A 26810-nucleotide genomic window follows, 5' to 3' on the forward strand; every position below is an offset into this window, starting at 1 on the left:
AAAAAGAAAAATCCCAACAGAAAGAAGATGCAAGTAGCTAAACTCCCATCGTCACTTTCTCAAAACAGTAAAACATGGCAAACAAAACAATAGACATTCCATCAGCATTAAAGTAAATCAGAACTGTCCGACTCTCACCAGGCCAATGGAGAAGATGCCCTGTGTAATGGGGAAAGCCAGCATGATGGGGTTTTCACAATGCGCCACGCCCGTGAAGCTTCCAATAAGGAAGGCATCCAGCACGAGAGTTGCCAGTGAGAAGAGTGCCAAGCCACCTGGATATTCCACCATCCAAACATTGCAAAATAAATCCAATGGAACAACATTTGCTTAAATGACTCCTCTAGAGAATACCGCATTATAGACCACTGTGCCCCCTAACAATACATGCTTTACTACTTACTTAACTAGCCCGTCGCCTGTGCAGTGGGAGAAGAGGGTTTGAAATTGTGTGTGTGTGTGTGTGTGTGTGTGTGTGTGTGTGTGTGTGTGTGTGTGTGTGTGTGTGTGTGTGTGTGTGTGTGTCTAGGCCATAACTTTTTTACCATGTGAGTTTTTGTTACCAAATTTTCAACAATAATTAATTATGAGATTATGAAGAAAATAATTAATAATTGGGTCAAAAACTCAAAATGTCAAAGGGTTAAGTCGCAATGATTACAACTAGGCCTTGTTAGCCCGTCCGCCATGCAGCACGAGATGGCCAAGGTTTTGTAATCACTTATTTATTTGTTTATTTATTTAACATTAAACTTCAGTCGGTCTGTCCAGGTGGTAGTTCGTGTGCAGTCTGTTGCTGCTGGTTGCATCATTTTTTCTGTGGGCGTGGCTGCCACTTTCGCTCGAACAGCTCAGGACCCTAAGATCTCAAGCCAGCCACCATAACTGTTAAGCCAACACCAGGCTTACACTGATCTGTAAGCTGTGTAGTCTGGGTTTGAATCCAGACCCGGCAATAAACTGTCATCCTTGTGTTTCCCAGGCAGAGTGATTCATCAATGCGTGTGCCTGCCCTCGGATGGACGTTAAACGGTGTGCCCATCTGTTGGCAATAGTTGGTGGACGTTAAAGATTCCACGTGCACTTCACAAAGAGTAGGCGGCCTATCACCAGCACCATGAACAAATTACACTTTCCTGCCATAACCAGCAGAGGGCGTTGCATCAACTGCAGAGCCACAGCCTCAGTCAATAACACCACCCCACAGCTTTGTGCTGCATATAAACAAAGAAGAAGACTGGGTTGTCAAACAAAAAGCTCGCTTGTCACATGAAATCCAGGTATTGCCAAAAAGCATATAGCTTGTGCAAAGGCATATTGTTGGGAGTAAAATGAAAAACCAAAAAACCTTGGAAGAATTTGGTGGTGGGTCTTTAGAGAAAGGAACAGGGTAGAGAAGGAGGAAGTGAGAGAAAAGGGAAAGAAGGTTGTGAGAAGATAGAAGTTTGAGAAAGGAATAAAGGGTGTGTTTGGAACGTGAAGGAGTGTGGGGTTGAAGTCTTTCACATTCATGTATTTCCTGTGCGGATGACCACATATTAAAATATGCCATCCACAAGTCCACCGTTTATCACAAGCATACCCACCACACTTTCATTCCTAATGGCGTCTTAAATCAAAGATAATCAAGCTCTTTGTGTTAATATCTCACTGTTCATGAGTAGAATGTCATCATAGGTTGACTTGGTCTGAATGGAGGAACATTGAAGGAAATTCCTGAAGTAGAAATTCGATTGTTGCTAAGCGGAGATGGCATGCTGGTCCTATACAGGCCCCAGCCCTGGTGATTCCCTGAATTATTGATGGCATCAATTTCAACATTTCTGTATAACTGCTCTCATTATATGTTCATTCCTTGTACAATAACATTTTCCAAGATTTCTAGATTGTGTCATCACAAGCACTTTTTAACTCCTCCAAGATCAAATATGATCGAGGTCCTAGCAATATGGCACGTTGGATGTTGACGGCATGTGTTGAGGATGGAAAAATGGGTGGTGGCATAATCATCTCGGAAGTTATCCCTTCAGTGTAATAATAAGAGGAAGGATTCTGCAACAATGTTGAAGCATTCGTATTATGCAATGTGTCCTTTCAGTAAACACATGAAATCCAGGTATTCCCCCCCCCAAAAAAAAAAAAAAAAAAAAAAAAGGCAGGTGATTACAACATACCGTCAACTCACATGATGGAAACCACCTTCCTGTTTAGGACTCAATCATAGCATTATACTTTGACCTGTCTAAAACAGTGTGAATTGTTAGATGATGCATTACTCTCATTCAACAGTGTAATCTCAAATGGTTTTTGGCATTCAGATGTCTGCTTACCATAGAGGTAAGTGGGCTGCAGGTAGGGACATTGCTACCAAGTCTGATTTGTTGAAGTTAATGTTTTTGGGTGATGTCTCCGGCTTATGAAACACGTTTGTTCAGCTGCTTAAGTCTGCACTGTAATTGTTTTTTATGGGATGTCTTGGCATGATGTATTGTTCAGAACACTTTGTTAACTGTCACGTAACGTGCGATGACAATCCTCAAATATCATAAAATAAACTGATTGTCTGTGCCTTTGATGACATCGAGTAGAGAAAGCAAGACAACAAAATTGGTGAGCCATATGCTGATCCGCACGCACACTTGAGCGACAAAGACAACCCTAAATAGTGACAGTCAAACCAAGTGAACTCGAAACTCGTCATAAATCCACACAAGGATAGTGAAAGGCAATGGACAATAACATGTCCATCGGAAAATGGTACGAACATTGAATCATCACCAGATATGGGGAAATTATCCAATGTTACACCAAGTGTACAGTCACGTGAAAAAGTAAGTACACCCCATGTAAAGTTTTGACTTTTTCAACATATTTCAACACACAGCTATTTGATCTTCATTTCAACAATATTGATAGATAAAGGTGATATAATATAACAAATATCATGAAACATTTACAATTTGTACTCCATTGTGTAATTTAAATGAACATAAATGCAAATTTCGCATGTGGAATAAGTAAGTACACCCCTACATTTATCACTACTTCAAATACCTAAAATTAGAATCAGGTGCACCAGCTCAGGTGCAAATGATTAGAACATCGTCAGAGAGGATCTTGGAGGAACCTGCCATATTTAAACCTCAGACATTTAGTTTGGTATGCTCTTTGTTGTTGAAGGGTGCGGCGTCACCATGCCTACATCAAACGAGCTCTCTGAGGCCTTCAGAAAGAAGGTTATAGATGCCTAGGAGTTAAAAAAAAAAAAAAAAAAAAAGATCTCCAAACAATTTGAAATCAATCATTCGAGTGTCCGGAAGATCATCTACAAGTGGCGAAGATTCCAAACAACTGCCAACTTGTTCAGGCCAGGCCGCCCCAGCAACTTCAACCCGAGAGCAGACCGCAAGATGCTGAAAGAAGTCTCTAAGAACCCCAGAATGTCATCACGGGACCTACAGGTAGCTCTTGCCACTGTTGATGTCAAAGTGCACGAGTCTACCATTAGAAAGAGGCTGCACAAATTTGATCTACATGGGAGGTGTGCCAGGAGGAAACCTTTGCTGTCCAGAAAGAACATCAGGGCAAGACTAAAGTTTGCCAATGAACACCGAGGCAAAGACCAGCACTTCTGGAACAATGTGCTCTGGACAGATGAGTCAAAGGTAGAGAGCTATTTGGCCACAGTACCAGAAGACATGTTTGGCGAAAACCAAAGACAGCATTTGACCACAAGAACCTGATACCAACTGTAAAGCATGGTGGTGGAAAAATTATGGTTTGGGGCAGCTTTGCTGCATCGGGGCCTGGGCAGCTCACCATCATCGAATCCACTATGAATAATTCATTGTACCAGAGAGTGCTTGAGGATAATGTGAGGCCATCTGTCAGAGAGTTGAAGCTCAACTGAAGGTGGACCTTGCAACATGACAATGACCCTAAACATACCAGTAAATCCACCAAGGAATGGCTGAAAAGAAAGAAATGGAGGGTTCTGGAATGGCCAAGTCAAAGTCCCGGATCTAAATCCCATCGAGATGTTGTGGGGGGATTTGAAACGAGCTGTGCATGCAAGAAACCCCTCAAACATCGCACAGCTGAATGAATTCTACATGGAGGAGTGGGCAAAAATTTCTCCCAGTCGATGTCAGAGACTGGTAGACAGTTATAAGAAATGCCTACTTGAGGTTGTTTCTGCCAAAGGGGGCAATACCACCTATTAGAGCCAAGGGTGTACTTACTTTTTCCACATGCGAAATTTGCATTTATGTTTATTTAAATTATACAATGGACTACAAAATGTAAATGTTTCATGATATTTGTTATATTATATCACCTTTATCTCTCAATATTGTTGAAATGAAGATCAAATAGCTGTATGTTGAAATATGTTGAAAAAGTCAAAACTTTACATGGGGTGTACTTACTTTTTCACGTGATTGTATATGATAAACCGATTTATCGGGCTTCATGCTCTCAACATCCAAACATTGCCGTGTTATACATCAAATAGTTAGATTGAGGTCATGTAGCAAAGCAACTCAAAACAAGTACAGATACATTCAAAGCACACCGCCCTATTGCCAAATAAATAAATAACATCCTCCAGTGTGCGACATTTTTTTTTTTTTTTTTTTTTTTAGTGTGCGACATTGCCGGGGAGCCTTCGACGCCTGGCGATACCGCAGTGCAACACATATAGAGAATAATAGAGATGGAATTAGGAGGGAGCGCTGTACAATATAATTGATTGTGTAATCAAAATAAATAAATAATCATTGTAAAATAATTAATTTATTAATTAATTAGCTAATAGCATACATAAACCACTACTGCTTCATCCGAATCCGTAATTTTTTGAAAATGAATTAATTAGTCAAAAAATAAATAATTAATCGATTCATTGATTAATTAATAAGTCAAAAAATACCCTTTCTAGCCACATCACTTGGTCATTGTCATGTCCAAATATCAGCTTCCTAGCTCAAAAGGTGCCTGAGTATTGCCCAGATGAGAAAGGAAATAAATAAGTGATTAATAAATCGATAATAATTAAATAACTCATAAATTAATTGATGAATCAAACAATAAAAAATACTGTTTTTGTCAAAGGACTTGTTCACTATTGTGCCGAAATTTCAGCTTCCTAGCTCAAAGGATGGCTGAGATATCGCCCGGACAAACAAACAAACGGGATGAAAACTGAGGAGTCCCTTTTGGCGTGCGTCATTGCCAGGTGCCCGGCGATGATCTCATGCAACGCCTGGAGATGGAATAGGAACGGAATGGTGTACAATTACTGTTCAGATTCATTTTTTTAAAGTAACTTAAAATGGCAGAACGAATTCAAAACATGACAATAATGAAGACCTTTACAAACTAAACAAGCGTTACGCCTAGGTCCCCCGTCGGTGAAGTGATGTGAGTTGACAAAGTGGAAGACGCAAGGCGGCCATCTTGGATTTTGACGTGGCGACCCAATTTTCAATAACGTTCTTCCTTATACCCAGATACACCCACACACCAGATTAGAAGTTGGTACTTCGCTTATTTTTCAAAATATTCCACTCACAAGGTTCAGACATACATGGCGGCAGCCATCTTGGATTTTGACGTGGGTTGCACCCACACGCCAAACTAGATTTTGGTCCTTCGCTTAAGCACGCACGCACGCACGTACGCATGCATGCACGCACGCCTGCACGCACGCACGCACGGACAGACGGGAAAACCATAGTCCCCCTTTCGCTCCGCGGTGCGACGAGGGACAATTACCAGCACCCCCAACCAAGTTCAATGGCTGACAACGCTGATTAAATGTATCCGTGTTCATTCTGGCGATCCAACAGCTTGACAGGAAGTTATTGAGTTATTAGCACAGTCAGTTTTGGTTATCAACTCATTGTTGTTCAGCGGTCTCTCTTTTTAGAATCTCACTCTCATCAGCTAACTTTCCAACCAAAATCTCTCTGGAGGTCACACAATTAGAACGTGTGTGTTCATTGGCAAAAAGGCATCCCACATCAGTTGCACCTGACATTCCATCTTCCTGATCTGTTTCCATCCTGCAGTGGATTAGGGAAAGGATCTCCCAGCAAATTCCAAGAGCAAGCATGTTGTTAGGTCCTGCTTGCTCATCATCACAAAGCAGAGCACCACATTTCTACATTTGCTTCAAAAGTCCACAATCCCTCACTGCTGCCATTTAAATCCTTCAATCCGTCTCCTGGAAAATTCACAATTTTCTCCTAAGAAGCAAAACCGCTGAACCAAATCCTGGTGGTAATTGGCAATCATGGCTTCAAAGTCTGCACCTGCTCTTCTTTCTTTTGCATAAATTCATTATGCGCTGCCTGCTTTCTGCAGAAATTACTGATGCAAAATAAGGGTTCAAATAAAAAGAAATCAAACTGTTGATTAAACTTTATCAGAGTTAATGAATAAGGTGGCCTGGCAATAGAGGTACGCACACTCACCGACAAGTTGTCTCGCCTGAGTACGAATCCCGACTCGCTATAGGCCGTCATCCCGGTGTTTCACAGGCAGGATGATCCATCAATGTGTGCCGTCCCTCAGATTGACGGTATGCTGACATTAGCGGATGTTAAAGGTCCCACGGTTTCCTTCGCAAGGAGTAGGCAAGCTACCGTCGGCACCGTGAACAAATTCCAAACTCCAAATTCCTGCTCTAACCTTAGTCGAACGTCAGACCTGGCAAGTGTTTTTTGAAAGAGTGACTTGGTCCAAGCTTCCCCTGGCCAACCCCACAAGAACGTGGGAATCATTGTGGCCGTAGAAGAAGAAGAAGAAAAAGAAGCGTTAGTTAGTAAGGTAATTGAATCGATAGGTGATGCGAACTCTCAACCTCGAACAGATGCAGACAGTTTTTAGCTGAACATGTAAGAATGTGTCACTTCTTGGCATCTAGTCCAGTTTGCGAAGACCTTTGCCAAGCTCATTCATGACTTTCACACTTTGCTGGTTCATTTGCATATGAAAAACAAAAACAAAAGTGCATTTGCCTAGATTTGGGGCCTGAATGGTTTGAACACATCCGCCCTGATTTTGCCAGGTTGGCAGTTCAAACCCCGGCCGAGTCTTCATACCGAAGACTTTAGAAAATGGTACGTGCCGCTTCCTTGCATGACGCTGAGCATTTAAAGACAATAGAGCACAGACAAACGGCCGTTGGTTGGCAACCATGGAACTGGCCTGATGAGTCTAATGGCCACGTCTGCATTGAAGATCCTTGTAAGGAAACTCATATCATTACCTCCACCACCGAAGTGGGACAAAGGTTATGTTTTCACTCCTGTTTGCCTGTCTGTCTGTCTGTTGGTCTGTTTGTTTGTCTGTTAGCCGGATATCTCAAAAAGTTAGGGACGGATTCAGCCAAAAATTGGTGGACAGGTTGGCTGTGCGACAAGTACAAATTACTTCGATTTTGCTAAAGATCCAAATCTGGATCTGCCCTATCAGTGGGATACAAAACATAAACTGTTCAGCCTGGTGGAGGTATGTGGTCTACCGAATGTTGTTCTAGTTATTAACATGTGATGGCATTTACATGTCATATTAACCGTTTAAAACTGCTTTCTTGAGACCAGTTTTGTTCTTGATTTTATTTTATAAATCTTACATATTTCTGCACCATATGAAGAAGCTGCAATATCGTGAGCCATTTTACACAATGGTAACTCGTGGCCTATCTCTTACGCTGTTAACCTTAAACGTGTGGCCTGTACCTCGAAATTGGCCTCTGCAGACAGATGTCACTTCAGAACACTCTACTAAGCCAAAGTATGTTTTGACCCAATTCCCTAATCGCAGTGTACAAGGCATTACGCTGTGTCATAAACTGTGGCTTTCCGATTAGAGACGGGCTTCTTACATCTGAACCAAACATTGTGAAATCAAGCTCAGAGTATCATTAATAGCTTCTGGCAGACTACAAGAGATGCTTTGCACTGCTTTTTCAATGGAGATAGATATGCGGCCTCTTGGTCTAGTGCCATATATTGTCAGATCGCAATTCTGCTCTTTTGCATTAACGCGGAGTTATGATCTATATATGTATTGATGACTGATGTTATCCTTTGTTACACTATTACTCTATCCTGCTGCTGACAGTTGAAAAAGTCCCAAATATACATACAGTCACGTGAAAAAGTAAGTACACCCTTGGTTCTAATAGGTGGTATTGCCCCCTTCGGCAGAAACAACCTCAAGTAGGCGTTTCTTATAACTGTCTACCAGTCTCTGACATCGACTGGGAGAAATTTTTTCCCACTCCTCCATGCAGAATTATTTCAGCTGTGCGATATTTGAGGGGCTTCTTGCATGCACAGCTCGTTTCAAATCCCCCCACAACATCTCGATGGGATTTAGATCCGGGCTTTGACTTGGCCATTCCAGAACCCTCCATTTCTTTCTTTTCAGCCATTCCTTGGTGGATTTACTGGTATGTTTAGGGTCATTGTCATGTTGCAAGGTCCACCTTCGGTTGAGCTTCAACTTTCCGACAGATGGCTTCACATTATCCTCAAGCACCCTCTGGTGCAATGAAGAATTCATAGTGGATTATATGGTGGTGAGCTGCCCAGGCCCTGATGCAGCAAAGCTGCCCCAAACCATAATATTTCCACCACCATGCTTTACAGTTGGTATCAGGTTCTTGTGGTAAAATGCTGTCTTTGGTTTTCGCCAAACATGTCTTCTGGTACTGTGGCCAAATAGCTCTACCTTTGACTCATCTGTCCAAAGCACATTGTTCCAGAAGTGCTGGTCTTTGTCTAGGTGTTCAATGGCAAACTTTACTCTTGCCCTGATGTTCTTTCTGGACAGCAAAGGTTTCCTCCTGGCACACCTCCCATGTAGATCAAATTTGTGCAGCCTCTTTCTAATGGTAGACTCGTGCACTTTGACATCAACAGTGGCAAGAGCTACCTGTAGGTCCTGTGATGACATTCTGGGGTTCTTAGAGACTTCTTTGAGCATCTTGCTGTCTGCTCCTGGGCTGAACTTGCTGGGGCGGCCTGGCCTGAACAAGTTGGCAGTTGTTTGGAATCTTCTCCACTTGTAGATGATCTTCCGGACAGTCGAATGATTGATTTCAAATTGTTTGGAGATCTTTTTAAATCCCTTCCCAGACTCGTAGGCATCTATAACCTTCTTTCTGAAGGACTCAGAGAGCTCTTTTGATCTAGGCATGGTGTCGCCGCACACTTCAACAACAAAGAGCAAACCAAACAAAATGTCTGAGGTTTAAATAAGACAGGTTCCTCCATGATCCTCTCTAACGATGTTCTAATCATTTGCACCTGAGCTGGTGCACCTGATTCTAATTTTAGGTATTTGAAGTAGTGATAAATGTAGGGGTGTACTTACTTTTCCCACATGCTAAATTTGCATTTATGTTTATTTAAATTATACAATGGACTACAAAATGTAAATGTTTCATGATATTTGTTATATTATATCACCTTTATCTGTCAATATTGTTGAAATAAAGATCAAATAGCTGTATGTTGAAATATGTTGAAAAAGTCAAAACCTTACATGGGGTGTACTTACTTTTTCACGTGACTGTAGTTGCCAATTTGAATGCCAACTAATATTATCTCGCTCTAAGGTCAAGATTCAGCCCTCTCTCGAAAACAAGGCAACAGTTCGTATATAATAGGAAAGGCTGTAGATTGAACCATGTTTACCACATAATTGGCTAAGTTCTCAGGTTATCCATCAACATTAACTGCAATTACGTGTCCCTCCTTTATTCTGTGTTTCTTTCTTTGCAACCCATCCTTTACTTTGCCCCCAAACCAACCTTTCAGCCAGAGAGCTCCAGCATGATGATCTTTTGGGGTTGTATACCAGTGTCTGCGTGCAATGCACGTGCTGAAGACAATCATCCAGATCATAGAGATCACCATGATAATTGTCAGGAACAGATTCACATCCTTATGGCTGACTGTGCTCTTGCCATCAAAAATCTGAGCAAACTTGAGCGCACTTCCAAATGCCACAAAGTTGAATGCGTACAATGCTGACAAGTGCATGCTGACTCTGTTCTTCCTGTTAGCAAGCCGAGGCCCTCCTGGCTCCAAAGGAGGGCTCACCTCAGAAGGTGGTATGGCTGGTGGTCCAGAGTTGAGACCATTTCCCACCTTGCCACGTTGTTCCTGCATCGCATAGTTCGAGTTTTCCATGGAGATCTGCATCTCGTCGTCGTAGCAAGGAAGTGAGGTTGTCGATTCAGACATATTCCTGTCGACTTCTATGGCTGCACCATGCTGTCAACAACAAGATACAAAGGCATTTATTAAAACCTCTGAACCTTGCTTCAAAACAAACATGGCCATTCATTTTTCTGCTGTATATTGTGAAATTTCAATAACTAATTGATATCTCAAAGTAATATTAAACATAGGCGCAATATCCCTGGCACTCACCTGGTAGAATAAACAGTATACTGCACCGACTCAGGGTATTTTAAAACAATTTCAATGGTTGCTGGAGGATAGGGCAGCATGTAGAATCATACTAACATAATCATAAGACTTTAAACAAACAAAGAAAAAATATATATACATATTTTGGGGGGCAACCCCCTCCCTTCCCCCAACCCCATATACCTCCAAAGACCCCAATTGTTCTAATGCCTTGAACAAACATGGTACATCATGGGTGATTAAGGTTGTGTTCAAGTTTAATCGAAATTGTGTTTGTAGTTTCTTAGAAAGAAAGCAAATACCTATTTTGGGGGACAACCCCTCCCATAGACCCCCAAAGGGGCAGATTTCTTTCAATGCCATGAACAAACATTGGTACATCACGGCGATGAAGGTTGTGGCCAAGTTTCATCAAAATTGTGTGTGTACATTCAGAGGAGAAACAAATTCCCATTTTTTTGGGGGGGGGGGGGGGGGGGGTCAAACCTGGATACACTTTGACCCCGGTAAACCCCCTTAGACCCCGATTTTTTCTTAATGTCGTGAACAAACTTTAGTCACAACACAACAAATATAATTTGTGCCAAATTTGGTCGCAATCCCATCAGCGGTTTCGGAGAAGAAGTTTCAAGTGATTACGGACTGACGGACTGATGGACTGACGGACGGACAATGCGCCATCGCATGAGCTCTGCTGAACTTCGTTCCAGGTGAGCTAAAAATGTGAATAATCTTTTTTTAACAAATCTGTTTTAGATGATTCACTATTTTCCAAGCTGTTCTCAGATGAGCACAGGGATGCTGGGACAGCTGATTACCATCCCAACTATTAACTGTCATCCTGATACTTCACAGGTATGACGTCACATAAATCAGCATTGTCTTTCAGAGAAGACAGAAAGCTGGCTGTTACATCTGCAAGCATTTATTTATGGATGTTAAAGCTCCCTCAGTACCATTCAAGAAAGAGTTGTGTGATGACACCAAGAGTCAAAATGCAAACTGCTGTTGTGGTGCAACACTGCTTCAGCAGTGACAAAGTAGCAACTTGAGCTGTACAGTGGTAAACTATCAGCGATGGAAATATTCATGAGCGATTGTGAGTTCCCTGATGCCCCCTAGGGTGATGGTGGTTCGAGCACAGCCTGTGGCTGCTTGGCTGCATCATTTTCTTGAGGCACAGCTGGGCTGCTGATGCAATGACACCCATTACCAGTCAGCTGGTACTCATTTAGCCGACAGGTTGAGCCAACCCATCTGGTGTTAATTTAACGACATGACAGGGGCTCAAACTCAGGACCCTAAGATCACAAGCCAGTCATCTTAACCGTTATGTCAACACCAGGCTTCCCCCGGGGATGTATGAGAATAACAAAAAATGGCCAAATGTCACATACTACCATCATTATCTACATTCATCCATAGAATATTCACTTGTGGATGTTTAAAACAAAAACATAGTGAAGTAAAGGCATGTCTTTGTTTTCCTTCAAGGGAATTCATTTTTGACATTTTTACTTTGACGTTTCTGGATCTTTATCTTACAATTAGAGTAACTTGTTGAGCAGTAAGCACCCATCCCTTTTGCACGACTTGCAGGTGGATTCCTGCAAAGCCTTTGACGAGCACCAGATGCAGCCTTTTGTAAAGTACGAGGAGCGTTCAACAAGTTAGATAAACGAGATACTCACAATAATCCAAAATACACCACGTTTTTTGCTTTCGAACATACAAGTGTGTGTGTCTGTGGATATATATATATATATATATATATATATATATATATATATATATATATATATATATATATATATATATGTGTATAATTATTTATACATATATATATATATACATAAGCAAAGATTTGCGGTTGGGAGTAAATCCAAATGACTCCATGGTAAGATCTCCAACCTTTAATTGAACAAACAATGACTCAACGTTTCGATTAACAACATTTGACAAAGCCACACGCCTCCGTTAATCTTCCTCAAGAGTGATAAAATCATCTCAACATCCCCTTATATGCAAAGTGGGCGGGGTATATGCAAAGTGGGGGTGGGCAAAGCTAGACAGCCAATGAAACCGTATCACACCGCTCTCGTGAACGGAGACGTTATTGACCAAATTCAAAAATCAACCGCATATTAATGGCTTAAAATAATCCTGTAAGCAATGCTGGATTATAACTCAAGTGTTTAGAAAATCAGGAACAATCATTACATTTAATTAAAAGTTAAACTTGTAAACAATTAAATTGTAAATTAAATTAAAACTGTAAATATATGAAAGCAAATAATTTTTTTAAGATAAAATAAAATTGCCATAATATGGAGATCATCACATGTGGCCCTATGCGGTAAAGGGGAATGCGGGAAGGAGGGGGATTATAGGGGGGGATAAAATGGGGGGGGGGGGACCAGAGGGGGGGGTTTGAGGGAGGGGTGGTTTGGAGGGAGAAGGGGAGGGGGAGGGGGCAAATTGTCCGAATAAAAACCTTGTGTGATATATTATGTGGACTCGTTGTTCAAAGTACGGAATGCCTGCTTCGTTTACACAAGAGTGGGTCAAACGCTACCGGTAAGTCAACGACCTCTTGTGTGATCGAGGTAACAGTTTGTTCTGTGTGCCAAGCCTCCAAAACACGTCTTCTGTTTCTGTTGGGTGTGGAACCCAAAATATTAACCCTATCCATAAAGGTGTGTGGCCTTCCTTAAGGCCGTGTTTGGCAATAGCAGATCTGCTGGGATAATTACATTCAAATGCTTTTTGGTGTTCAGCAATACGTTGACCTAAGGTCCTCCCGGTTTCACCCACATACTCAGCTCCACAACGACAGGGCACTACGTATACCACCCCTGACCTATCCTTCTTCGGAAGCTTGTCCTTGACCCTCATAAGGGCTTGGCGAAGGTTGAAAACCGGTGTGAAACTAACCCTCACTCCTGCCGATTTCAAAATTCTGCCGATCCTCTATGAAATCCCCGGTACAACAGGCAGCACACACAAACCCTTTGGTTGTTCTCTCGGTCTCAGCCTGTTGTGTGGGGAAGCCCTTATCGTTTTCCTGTTGGGTACCAAGCTGTCAGGATAACCATTTGCCCTTAACACATTTTGAAGATGGTCCACCTCACTCTTTGTCTTCAAAGGTAGATGGTAAATCACGTGCTCTTTTTGAGAGGGTGTGCACCACCGATCTTTTGTGTTCCATTGGATGGCAAGAATTGAAATCAAGGTAGCGATCAGTGTGTGTTGGTTTTCTGTACACCGTTACCTTTAAGGCTCCTTTGGGATCCCTTGCTTCGAGTGTATCCAGGAAGGGAAGGGCTCCATTTTTCTCCTCTTCAATGGTGAAATTAATGGAGGAAAAAGTTTTATTTATGGTCTCATGTATGATGCCCACCTCATCAGAGTGACAGATGACAAATGTGTCATCCACGTACCGGAACCAAACACGTGGTTGCACTAACAGGGCTGGAATGGTGCGTTCCTCCAAATCCTCCATCACCATGTTGGCAATCACAGCCGATACCCGGGAACCCATAGCGGTGCCATAAACATGCTTGTAATATACCTCATTAAATACAAAGTAGGTGGAAGAGAGGCAGGTAGAAAGCATGTCACAGACGTCCATCGGGCTGAAAGCTCCCGCAGTCTCTTTCCATCGATCATCTTCCATCAAATGCCGGTTTGTTTTTGCCCTCCGCAATTTTCACGCAACAATTTCAATTTGGACCCGAAAGAACAACAAGCTTTACGAGAGTTGCGCAACATGGATGATGTGGTGTTCTTACCAGCGGACAAAGGACGGGCAACGGTGCTCATGGATCATCTTGTATACACCAACAAAATGCAGGATATGTTGGTGGACCAAAGTACTTATGAACGGTTAACCACAGATCCAACTTAGAAGGAGGAATGAAGGTTAAACTCAATGCTTGCCAGATTAAAAGCGACTGGTGGTAGACTATCAGCTGCGGTGTACAAACGTCTGCACAGCAGTAAGGGCGTGGCTCCCAGGGCCTACGGGCTGCCGAAAGTGCACAAAGAGGGATTTCCACCACGGTTAATGGTTTCCTGTATTAATGGTCCATCATATGCTCTATCCAAGTTTTTGGCAAACATTTTGAAGCATTTGGTGGGGACAACAGAGCGAACCGTGCACAATAGCACAGTATTTGCTGAAAGAGTGAAGCAGCTCACCATCGAAGCACACGAGACCATGGTTTCGTTTGATGTTGTGTCTTTATTTACCAACGTGCCCATAGCCCTGGCGATTGAGGTGGCAGACCGGCGTTTGATGGAAGATGATCGATGGAAAGAGACTGCGGGAGCTTTAAGCCCGATGGACGTGTGTGACATGCTTTCTACCTGCCTCTCTTCCACCTACTTTGTATTTAATGAGGTATATTACAAGCAGGTTTATGGCACCGCTATGGGTTCCCCGGTATCGGCTGGGATTGCCAACATGGTGATGGAGGATTTGGAGGAACGCACCATTCCAGCCCTGTTAGTGCGACCACGTGTTTGGTTCCGGTACGTGGATGACACATTTGTCATCTGTCACTGATGAGGTGGGCATCATACATGAGACCATAAATAAAACTTTTTCCTCCATTAATTTCACCATTGAAGAGGAGAAAAATGGAGCCCTTCCATTCCTGGATACACTCGTAGCAAGGGATCCCAAAGGAGCCTTAAAGGTAACAGTGTACAGAAAACCTACACACACTGATCGCTACCTTGATTTCAATTCTTGCCATCCAATGGAACACAAAAGATCGGTGGTGCACACCCTCTCAAAAAGAGCACGTGATTTACCATCTACCTTTGAAGACAAGATGAGTGAGGTGGACCATCTTCAAAATGTGTTAAGGGCAAATGGCTATCCTGACAGCTTGCTACCCAAAAGGAAAACGATAAGGGCTTCCCCACACAACAGGTTGAGACCGAGAGAACAATCAAAGGGTTGGTGTGTTCTCCCTTTTGTACCGGGGGTTTCACAGAGGGTCGGCAGAATTTTGAAATCGGCAGGAATGAGGGTGAGTTTCACACCGGGTTTCACCCTTCGCCAAGCCCTTATGAGGGTCAAGGACAAGCTTCCGAGGAAGGATAGGTCAGGGGTGGTATACGTAGTGCCCTGTGGTTGTGGAGCTGAGTATATGGGTGAAACGGTTAGGACCTCAGGTCAACGTATTGCTGAACACCAAAAAGCATTTGAATGTAATTATCCCAGCAGATCTGCTATTGCCAAACACGGCCTTAAGGAAGGCCACACACCTTTATGGGATAGGGTTAATATTTTGGGTTCCACACCCAACAGAAACAGAAGACGTGTTTTGGAGGCTTGGCACACAGAAGAAACTGTTACCTCGATCACACAAGAGGTAGTTGACTTACCGGTAGCGTTTGACCCACTCTTGTGTAAACAAAGCAGGCATTCCGTACTTTGAACAACGAGTCCACAAAATATGTCACACAAGGTTTTTATTCGGACAATTTGCCCCTTCCCCCTCCCTCCAAACCACCCCTCTCCCAAACCCCCCCTCCTCTGCTTCCACCCCCCCCATTTTATCCCCCCCTATAATCCCCCAACTTCCCACATTCCCCATTACCGCATAGGGCCACTTGTGATGATCTTGATATTATGGCAATTTTATTTTATCTTAAAAAATTTTTTGCTTTAATATATTTACAGTTTTAATTTAATTTACAATTTAATTGTTTACAAGTTTAACTTTTAATTAAATGTAATGATTGTTCCTGATTTTCTAAACACTTGAGTTATAATCCAGCATTGCTTACAGGATTATTTTAAGCCATTAATATGCGGTTGATTTTTGAATTTGGTCAATAACGTCTCCGTTCACGAGAGCGGTGTGATACGGTTTCATTGGCTGTCCAGCTTTGCCCACCCCACTTTGCATATACCCCGCCCACTTTGCATATAAGGGGATGTTGAGATGATTTTATCACTCTTGAGGAAGATTAACGGAGGCGTGTGGCTTTGTCACATGTTGTTAATCGAAACGTTGAGTCATTGTTTGTTCAATTAAAGGTTGGAGATCTTACCATGGAGTCATATATATATATGTATATACGTATATATATACAGTCACGTGAAAAAGTAAGTACAGTAGTACACCCCATGTAAAGTATTGACTTTTTCAACATATTTCAACATACAGCTGTTTGATCTTCATTTCAACAATATTGAGAGATAAAGATGATATAATATAACAAATATCATGAAACATTTCCATTTTGTAGTCCATTGTATAATTTAAGTAAGTGTTACATATTTATGTGAATGTATGTGAATTACCATTCAGGTCTTTGCTTATCCGTGTGTAGTATATTAAGTTGTGGTGTAGTTGTTGTGGTTGGAGGGTCAGGAGCCCTTCGGAACCAGTGGCCGGAAACGGAAGTGGCCGGAAACGGAAGAAGAAAAGACACGAGGAGAGAAAAGGACGGTGCTTTTTCTTCCTCGCCCCGCGACGACGAGAAGGTGGAATCGACCTTACGCTGCGCGGAAAACGCGCCGTTGCGAAACGTCTGGCGAGAGGAGTTACCTGGGCGGTAAATACCTTTTGACACGTCCAGTCACCGTGAGTTCGTGCACGAAACCAAGCGTCCGGGACAGTTTGCCCCGTCTACAAAGACGCGTACGGGTCCGCACGTTGGGCCTCGCTCGCGTCGGAAGCCGCGCTGGGTTTTGCCCCGTCTACAAAGACGCGTACGGGTCCGCACGTTGGGCCTCGCTCGCGTCGGAAGCCGCGCTGGGTTTTTGCCCATCTACAAGGACGCGTAAGGGTCGCACTTGGGGCCTCGCGCACGTTGGACGCCGCGCTGGGTTTGCCCCGTGGCTTGGCAAGGAGGTGCGCTGCAGCCGCGGCCCCAGTCCGAGACGGCACGTTTAGAGCACGTCCGCCCGGGGCTCGTTCAACCGCCCGTGTGCGGAGAGGAGAGACATTGACCACGGAGGGAGTCAGGAGTGGGGCTCACGTGAGGAATGTATAAGATTAAGATGGCCATCTTAGAGTTTGTGTAGATGAGTTCACCTGGTTGTAATATTGATTGTGCATTGTTGATGGTTGTTGATTGCTCAGTGAATATATTATTGATTATTCCGGATCCTTGGTGTGGGGTTTCTTCTTGACCGGAATTCATATTGATTGCGTTACGAAAGCGTATAAACCATATATCTTTCTGGCGGGGTCCCTCCCACGGTCCGGGGGTCACCAAGACCAGGTAGTTACCGGGAGGACCACGTAACAGAATTGGGGGCTCGTCCAAATTACGATTTGCGGTTTCGCAATTGGGTCTACGTCCGGGATCTAAAAGTGTATAAAATAATAAAATAATAATATTTTTGGTAATTAAAATTTATTAATTAATTATTAATTGGTAATATTTTTTTTTGAGAAATTGGGGAAAGTCTTGGGGTGAAGGTTAACAGGTGTTAACGATAGGCACCATGGCGTTTGTGGCACAGAACTTTGGGGTAACCCCGAGTGAGGCACAGTTCCGAGCGTTGCTAAAGTCGGATCTCTTGAAATTGGCCAAACATTTTAACTTGGAGGTCCGAACTAATTTGAGGAAGGCAGAGTTGCAGGCCACGGTGATACAATCTATGGTGGGATTAGGAACATGGGACGAGTTAGCCTGGGAGTGGCTACCCGAAGAACCAGAAGACGTGGAGCTCCGGAAACTGGAGTTGCAATTACGGAGCCAGGAACGGATCAAAGAAGAAGAAAGGAAAGCAGAAAAGGAAAGAGCAGAAGAAGAAAGGAAAGCAGAAAAGGAAAGAGCAGAAGAAGAAAGGAAAGCAGAAAAGGAAAGAGCAGAAGAAGAAAGGAAAGCAGAAAAGGAAAGAGCAGAAGAAGAAAGGAAAGCAGAGGAGAGGAGAGAAGAGAAACAAGCAGAGGAAAGGAGAGTGGAAAGAGAACTCCAGGAAAGAAGAGAAAAGGAACAAGCAGAGGAAAGGAGAGCTGCAAGGGACCTCGAAGCAGAGGAGAGAAAAGCGGAAAGGGAATTAAAGGAACGTGACATGCAGCTTCAGCAAGAAATCAAATTCAAGGAGCTGGAGTTAATGAGAGAACGGGGAGAGGCACCACCCTTGCTGACGGGGTCGACACCTAACCAGAAAACCTGGGATGTGGGCAGACATGTGAGGCTGGTTCCACCGTTCAGTGAAAAAGAAGTCGCGAAATTTTTTCCACACTTTGAGAAAGTGGCTCGACAATTAAACTGGCCGGAGGAGGCATGGACCATACTCGTGCAAAGTGTGCTGGTGGGGAAAGCTCAGGAAATTTATTCGGCGCTACCAATGGACCAATGTGCAGATTATGAGGTACTGAAGAAGCACATCCTCAAAGCCTATGAGTTGGTTCCGGAAGCTTACAGGCAAAAATTCAGGAATGCCAGGAAGAGGGAGAGTGAGACCCATGTGGAGTTTGCCAGAGTGAAAGAAAACATGTTTGATCGGTGGTGTGAGTCAAAAGGAGTCGGGAAAGACTTCGAGAAATTGCGGGACTTGATCCTGGTGGAGGAATTCCAGCAGTGTGTCCACGAGGACATCAAAGTGTACCTGCAGGAAAAGAAGGTACCAAAGTTGTGGGACGCAGCCACCATGGCAGATGATTATGCCTTAACCCACCGAATAGGGGTCCACGAACCTAACTCCTCGCCTAGATCTCCGCAGGGGAGGTGGGGAACAGCAGGTGCGGAGAACGACCATACATGGCGGCGGCCTCGAGAGGATTATGGGGACAACTATGATACCCCACCGGTTCGAAATCGGAGGGATGAGGGCCCAAGACAAACTTATAGTTCGGGGGGCCCGAGGCAGACCACGAGTTTTTCCTCCGGGCCTACTTGCGCTTTTTGCAAGAAACCTGGACACTTGATGTCCAGTTGTTACCGCATGAAAAGCGAAGACCCAGAGCGGAGTCCGACGACTACGACTCCAAACGCAATGGCCATTGTGAGAAATCGCCATCAAAAGGGTTACCAACCCTTTATTTCAGAGGGGTTTGTGTCACGGGATGGAGCCTCGACTAACCGGAAACCGGTTAGGATATTGAGGGACACAGGGGCACATCAATCTTTAATGCTTGAAGGCATTTTGCCATGGTCCGAGGAGACGGCAACGGGGGATAGTGTTCGTTTACAGGGGATCGGGGGCGGTGTTAGTGCTCCCCTTCATGTCATCCATTTGGAGTCCGATTTGGTGTCAGGACCGGTCACCGTCGGTTTACAAGCCACGCTTCCTGTAGAGGGTGTATCTGTGGTTATTGGGAATGATTTGGCCGGGGGTCAAGTTTATGGTAACCTGAGGGTTGGTAAAGAGCCCAGCAGGGAAAATAACGCCACACCAGCTCGGGATGGCGACAAAAGTGCCAAGTTATTTGTAGGGGGACTGAACTTCAACACAGAGGAAGAAGTTCTGACCTCTGTCTTCAACAGATATGGGCCGCTGGTGGAAGTGCGGTTGGTAAGAGACTGGGCAACGCAACAGTCAAGAGGGTTCGGCTTTGTCACGTTTGCCAGCACAAAAGACGCCAGAGAGGCAGAGAAGAATTGGAATGGCAAGGATTTGGAGGGTCGGACCATAACAGTAGGGAAGGCATTTCGTAGGCGTCGAGAGGTCTACAGGAGAGGACAACTGGGCGGTAGTTTTGGTGGTGGCCGAGAAGGAGACCGCTATTCATGGGACTACAGGGACCAGTGGTCCCACCCTAATTATTAGGGAAGTTCTGAGAAGTTGAAGCACTGAAGGCGGCGGAGCCGCCGAGCCAAGATTCCTACACGAATTAACCGTGAACGCCGTTCCTAAAGGCGTCCAGGTAGTGAACTTTCATGCACGGGCTAACCGTGAACTCCACGTTCCTCAAGGCGCCCATGTAGAGAACTTTCCTGCACGGACTAACCGTGAACTCCGCGTTCCTAAAGGCATCCATGTAGTGAATACTCGGCTTGGCCTCCCGGAAAAGGTGCTATCGAGTTGCGTAACTTTGGATCTTTGATCAACCCTTAACCTTCATTCCCAAGATACGGACGGGCCAAGTCAGAGGGTCCTGAGATGGAGTTTGATTTGGCAGGGACAAGGTCGTTGTTGGTACTTAGTCCAGAGGGAGTAATCTGGAGGGGTTGGGGTGAAATTTTGGTTGCTTTATTTTTAAGTGATAACTGTGCCCGGGGGGAACGGATAATGTGGGGGGGGTTGAGTTATCTGGTTTGTTTCTCCAAATTGGCCGGCAAAGAAAGTTTTCGCTGGGTTCAAACTTTCTTTCTTGAAGGGGGGGAGTGTTACATATTTATGTGAATGTATGTGAATTACCATTCAGGTCTTTGCTTATCCGTGTGTAGTATATTAAGTTGTGGTGTAGTTGTTGTGGTTGGAGGGTCAGGAGCCCTTCGGAACCAGTGGCCGGAAACGGAAGTGGCCGGAAACGGAAGAAGAAAAGACACGAGGAGAGAAAAGGACGGTGCTTTTTCTTCCTCGCCCCGCGACGACGAGAAGGTGGAATCGACCTTACGCTGCGCGGAAAACGCGCCGTTGCGAAACGTCTGGCGAGAGGAGTTACCTGGGCGGTAAATACCTTTTGACACGTCCAGTCACCGTGAGTTCGTGCACGAAACCAAGCGTCCGGGACAGTTTGCCCCGTCTACAAAGACGCGTACGGGTCCGCACGTTGGGCCTCGCTCGCGTCGGAAGCCGCGCTGGGTTTTGCCCCGTCTACAAAGACGCGTACGGGTCCGCACGTTGGGCCTCGCTCGCGTCGGAAGCCGCGCTGGGTTTTTGCCCATCTACAAGGACGCGTAAGGGTCGCACTTGGGGCCTCGCGCACGTTGGACGCCGCGCTGGGTTTGCCCCGTGGCTTGGCAAGGAGGTGCGCTGCAGCCGCGGCCCCAGTCCGAGACGGCACGTTTAGAGCACGTCCGCCCGGGGCTCGTTCAACCGCCCGTGTGCGGAGAGGAGAGACATTGACCACGGAGGGAGTCAGGAGTGGGGCTCACGTGAGGAATGTATAAGATTAAGATGGCCATCTTAGAGTTTGTGTAGATGAGTTCACCTGGTTGTAATATTGATTGTGCATTGTTGATGGTTGTTGATTGCTCAGTGAATATATTATTGATTATTCCGGATCCTTGGTGTGGGGTTTCTTCTTGACCGGAATTCATATTGATTGCGTTACGAAAGCGTATAAACCATATATCTTTCTGGCGGGGTCCCTCCCACGGTCCGGGGGTCACCAAGACCAGGTAGTTACCGGGAGGACCACGTAACATAAGCATAAATGCAAATTTCGCATGTGGAAAAAGTAAGTACACCCTTGGCTCTAATAGGTGGTATTGCCCCCTTTGGCAGAAACAACCTCAAGTAGACGTTTCTTATAACTGTCTACCAGTCTCTGACATCGACTGGGAGAAATTTTTGCCCACTGCTCCATGCAGAATTCTTTCAGCTGTGCGATGTTTGAGGGTTTCTTGCATGCACAGCTCGTTTCAAATCCCCCCACAACATCTCGATGGGATTTAGATCCGGGCTTTGACTTGGCCATTCCAGAACCCTCCATTTCTTTCTTTTCAGCCATTCCTTGGTGGATTTACTGGTATGTTTAGGGTCATTGTCATGTTGCAAGGTCCACCGTTGGCTGAGCTTCAACTTTCCGACAGATGGCCTCACATTATCCTCAAGCACCCTCTGGTACAATGAAGAATTCATAGTGGATTCTATGATGGTGAGCTGCCCAGGCCCTGATGCAGCAAAGCTGCCCCAAATCATAATATTTCCACCACCATGCTTTACAGTTCGTATCAGGTTCTTGTGGTCAAATGCTGTCTTTGGTTTTCGCCAAACATGTCTTCTGGTGCTGTGGCCAAATAGCTCTACCTTTGTCTCATCTGTCCAGAGCACATTGTTCCAGAAGTGCTGGTCTTTGCCTAGGTGTTCATTGGCAAACTTTAGTCTTGCCCTGATGTTCTTTCTGGACAGCAAAGATTTCCTCCTGGCACACCTCCCATGCAGATCAAATTTGTGCAGCCTTTTTCTAATGGTAGACTCGTGCGCTTTGACATCAACAGTGGCAAGAGCTACGTGTAGGTCCCGTGATGACATTCTGGGGTTCTTAGAGACTTCTTTCAGCATCTTGCGGTCTGCTCTCGGGCTGAACTTGCTGGGGCGGCCTGGCCTGAACAAGTTGGCAGTTGTTTGGAATTTTCTCCACTTGTAGATGATCTTCCGGACTGTCGAATGATTGATTTCAAATTGTTTGGAGATCTTTTTAAATCCCTTCCCAGACTCATAGGCATCTATAACCTTCTTTCTGAAGGCCTCAGAGAGCTCTTTTGATCTAGGCATGGTGACGCCGCACACTTCAACAACAAACAGCAAACCAAACTAAATGTCTGAGGTTTAAATAAGACAGGTTCCTCCAAGATCCTCTCTAACGATGTTCTAATGATTTGCACCGAGCTTGTGCACCTAATTCTAATTTTAGGTATTTGAAGTAGTGATAAATGTCGGGGTGTACTTACTTTTTCCACATGTGAAATTTGCATTCATGTTTATTTAAATTATATAATGGACGACAAAATGTAAATGTTTCATGATATTTGTGATATTATATCACCTTTATCTGTCAATATTGTTGAAATGAAGATCAAATAGCTGTATGTTGAAATATGTTGAAAAAGTCAAAACTTCACATAGGGTGTACATACTTTTTCACTTGACTGTATATATATATATATATATATATATATATATATTGTTGCGGATATGGGATTTGGCCTCCATCCATATCCGCTTGTAAATATTCCCCTATTTCCCCAATACTCCCCAACTATCCCCAATCCCCCATTCCCTAGTCCCATTGTCTGTAAACAACACTCTGTAGCCCCGACCTTCCCCTTTTTCCCCCATTAAATGGCGTGCCCAGGTTCACCGCATCTCACGTAGACAACTATAGGACATCTTGCTAGTTTTTTTTTTTTTTTTTTTTTTTTTTTTTGTTGTATACAAGATCGAGGCTCGTGAAAGAGCGAAAATTAATCACATAGAAAGACAAACAGACACATAAAACAAATAACATCGGGAGCGGTAGACAAGATGGGGAGAGAGGGGGAAGGACACAAACACAACATTTGAGAGCAGGGACCGAGAGACATGGAGACATCGAGAGATCTGTGGGAGGGAGAGGGCTTTGGGGGGGAGGCATGTGAAGGGGGGAGGCATGTGAAGGGGGGGAGGCATGTGAAGGGGGGGGGGGGTGGGACTTTTTCTTAGTTATTCTTAGTCTATGTCAGTTAAGGACTCGTTTCCATTAATTCTGACTCTTCGTTGCACCAGAATGTGATTGTATGGCACCATTAGTAAGTTTAGGACCTCCCAATACCTCCCCGCATCTCTTCCTCATGGAACAACAACACCAACAACAACAACAGCGGCGGCGGAGCGGCGGCGGCGCGGGGAGTGTGCGTCCTCACTCCGGCTTGGTTAGCCGCCATTGAACATGTGCTCCGACGGGGTTACCACGCAGGGGCTCACTGTCAGCTCCTCGTCAAGGGCGGAGCCCGGTAACCCCCCGCACCCAATAAGAAGCGGCGGACCGATTCCATCTGGGGCGGAGCTAACGAGCCGAGGGTGTGTCACTCCCCGCTGGACATGCGCAGGAAGATGGAGGTGACGTCAGATGCGCCTCAGCTTGGAGAAGAAACGGACGCCACCTCCAGCGCGACGATACCTACCCGCATCTCTGGACCGGACCGGGTCGATTCTGCCCCTGAGCCAAGGTGCACCTTGAGCTATCGACTGCCTGCCCTCCCCTGCCATCAATCCCTGTGTGAGTCAGTCTTGTCCCGTTTGTCTGTGGTCTGTCGGGAATAAGATAAGACTGTGTCTAAGTGCTTATCTTTCTGTGCTGTACCTCTTGTCGTGTAATCTAACCGTTCTGCATAACCAATATTATATCCTCCTCCGGAGGTCTTGAGAACTGTACCCCTTGTGTTGTTGCCTTAATCCCAGCCGTTGTGTCCTTTTCCTTCATTGATTTAGCATAGCGCGATTCGGCCAACGTTCGAGTGTAATCGGGTAACTTGTGCGAACACGGCGGCCATTCCGCTCGGCCCATCATAACATCTAAGTCGTGTCCGTAACAATGGTTGTCAGGAGTTGGATTCGGACCTGGGACTAAATTTGTTAGGCCCAAATTTTGGAACACCAATTGTACTATTAGAGTAACAATTGGTGTCGAGGAGTGAGACTGGACCCGAGCGCGTGAAACGCGCTCGAAATTATAACGGCGAAATTTGATTGTGTTTTACAAAAATAAAAACCCGAATTTTGAAAGTCGTGCTATGGCAGATCAAAGACGGCTGGGTTCCGGTAGAGGAGAGTGAGGCAGGGTCGATCCAGGACCAAATTGAGGGACATGAGGAGAGCGAAGCAGTGAGGGTGGCAGGGTCGCAAAATGGCGGCCTCGCGCACGAGGTTGCGGGCGCGCAAAATGGCGCCTCGCACATAGCTACGGCGGCCGCACCCGCTGCACAAGTGGGAGGGATGGCCCAAATGCAGGCCCTCATGGAGCAATTTATGGCGCAAATGCAGGTGTCCCTCAACCTGCAGAAGGACGATATGAGGGCTAATAGTGAGCAAATGAGGGCTGATAGTGAGCGATTGGGTGAGCGATTGGAGGGCCAAATGGGGGTAATGGGGAACCGGATGGATGCTCAGGGTGAGCGATTGGAGGGCCAAATGGGGGTAATGAGGGACGAAGCAAGGGGTACCGGTGAGGGGTTAGAACAAAGGATGGGGGCCCAGATCGGAGGGTTAGGGAGTAGAATAGAGGGATTAGACAATAGATTAGGGGAAATACAGGAGGGGTTAATGGGGGTAGAAAACAGAATGGCCGCTCAAGAGAATCAAATGGAAGGGATGCAAAAGGGTTTTTTTTTTTTTTTTTTTTTTTTTTTTTTGTATACAATATCGAGGCTCGTGAAAGAGCGAACATTAATCACACAGAAAGACAAACCGACACATAAAACATATAACATAGGGAGCGGTAGACAAGATGGGGAGAGAGGGGGAAGGACACAAACACAACATTTGAGAGCAGGGACCGAGAGACATGGAGACATCGAGAGATCTGAGAGAGGGCGAGGGCTTTGGGGGGGGGGGGGGCGTGGGAAGGGGCAGTGGGAGAGGTATAAAACATATGGACACTGCCAGGACTTCCAGGAAAGAAGTTGGAATTTCAAACAAGGTGGATCTGGGGTGAATTAGCGGGGGTAGAAAAGATCAAGGTTTTGGATGGGGGAAGATAAGAGATGGTGGTGAACAGCTGTTTTAAAGACCTGGAGGGAGGAGTGGGATTGAAGGGAGTGAGGGAGTTTGTTCCAGAGGCGGGAGAAAAGAGGAATGAAAGAGTGAAGGTGAGCGGAGAGCCGAGATTTCGGCAGTTTAACCATCAGAGGGTTGCTGGCAGATCTTGTGCGACCTGTAGGAATATTTGGGGGACAGAGCACAGAGAGAGCTGGGGGTGCAAGGCCGGAGAGGAGTCGGTAGAAGACAGAAAGACCACCTACCTGCCTGCGGTGAGTGAGTGAAAGGCCCTCAGAGATAGCTTCATCGCGGGAGATTCCAATAATTCTGAAAGCTTTGGTTTCAACAGCGTGAAGCCGAGCTAGGTGTGAGGCAGGAGCACCGGCCCATAGGGGAGAACAGTATTCCATTGAGCTGCGGATGAAAGCCTTGTATGTGGTGAGGAGCTCAGGTGTGCCGAGGAAGGACTTCGCACGACGGAGGATGCCCAGTCGGCGACTGGCTTTGGAGGCCAGCTTGGAAATGTGGTTTTCCCAAGAAAGATCATGGCAGATAGTGAGACCCAAAATCTTGAGCGACAGAACTTCTTGGAGAGGATTGTTGAGAAAGTAGATGGGAGGGTTGTCCAGTCGATCTTTTCGGAGAGACATAGTAAGAGTGTGAGATTTGTCAGGATTGAAAGACATGTTCCACTTGTTTGACCAGTCTGTGATTTTGTCCAGGTCTTCTGAGAGTGAGGAGGCAGCAGACTGCCGATCTGAGGGAAGAGGAATGGAGCGGCAGAGAGTGGAGTCATCAGCAAAGAGATAGAGAGGATTTTCGAGAGAGTCAGAGAGATCATTGATGAAGACCAGAAAAAGCACGGGGCCCAGAACACTGCCTTGGGGAACTCCAGCCTGAACAGGAAGAGGAGATGAGAGAAACCCATTCAGGGCCACACGTTGACGACGACTAGAGAGGAAGTCCGCCAGCCATGCGTGGAGATTTCCATGGATACCAAAGGAGGAGAGTTTGGTGAGCAGAGCGGGGTGCCA

General features: G+C 45.2%; 1 protein-coding gene across 1 annotated transcript in view; it reads right to left on the minus strand.

Moving 5' to 3' along the window:
• The window catches only part of LOC137417368 (proton channel OTOP2-like), a 71825-nt gene that overhangs the window by 26166 nt on the left and 18849 nt on the right, over positions 1-26810 (minus strand). Inside the window, exons 2-3 of the mRNA XM_068103246.2 lie at positions 9827-10292; positions 139-275 (exon numbers count right to left, since the gene is read on the minus strand). Of these exons, the coding sequence (XP_067959347.2) occupies positions 139-275; positions 9827-10292 (603 nt within the window). The remainder of the gene's footprint in view (positions 1-138; positions 276-9826; positions 10293-26810) is intronic.

Source organism: Myxine glutinosa, chromosome 2, assembly GCF_964187855.1.
Source record: "Myxine glutinosa chromosome 2, kmMyxGlut1.1, whole genome shotgun sequence".
NCBI classification, from domain to species: Eukaryota; Metazoa; Chordata; class Myxini; order Myxiniformes; family Myxinidae; genus Myxine; species Myxine glutinosa.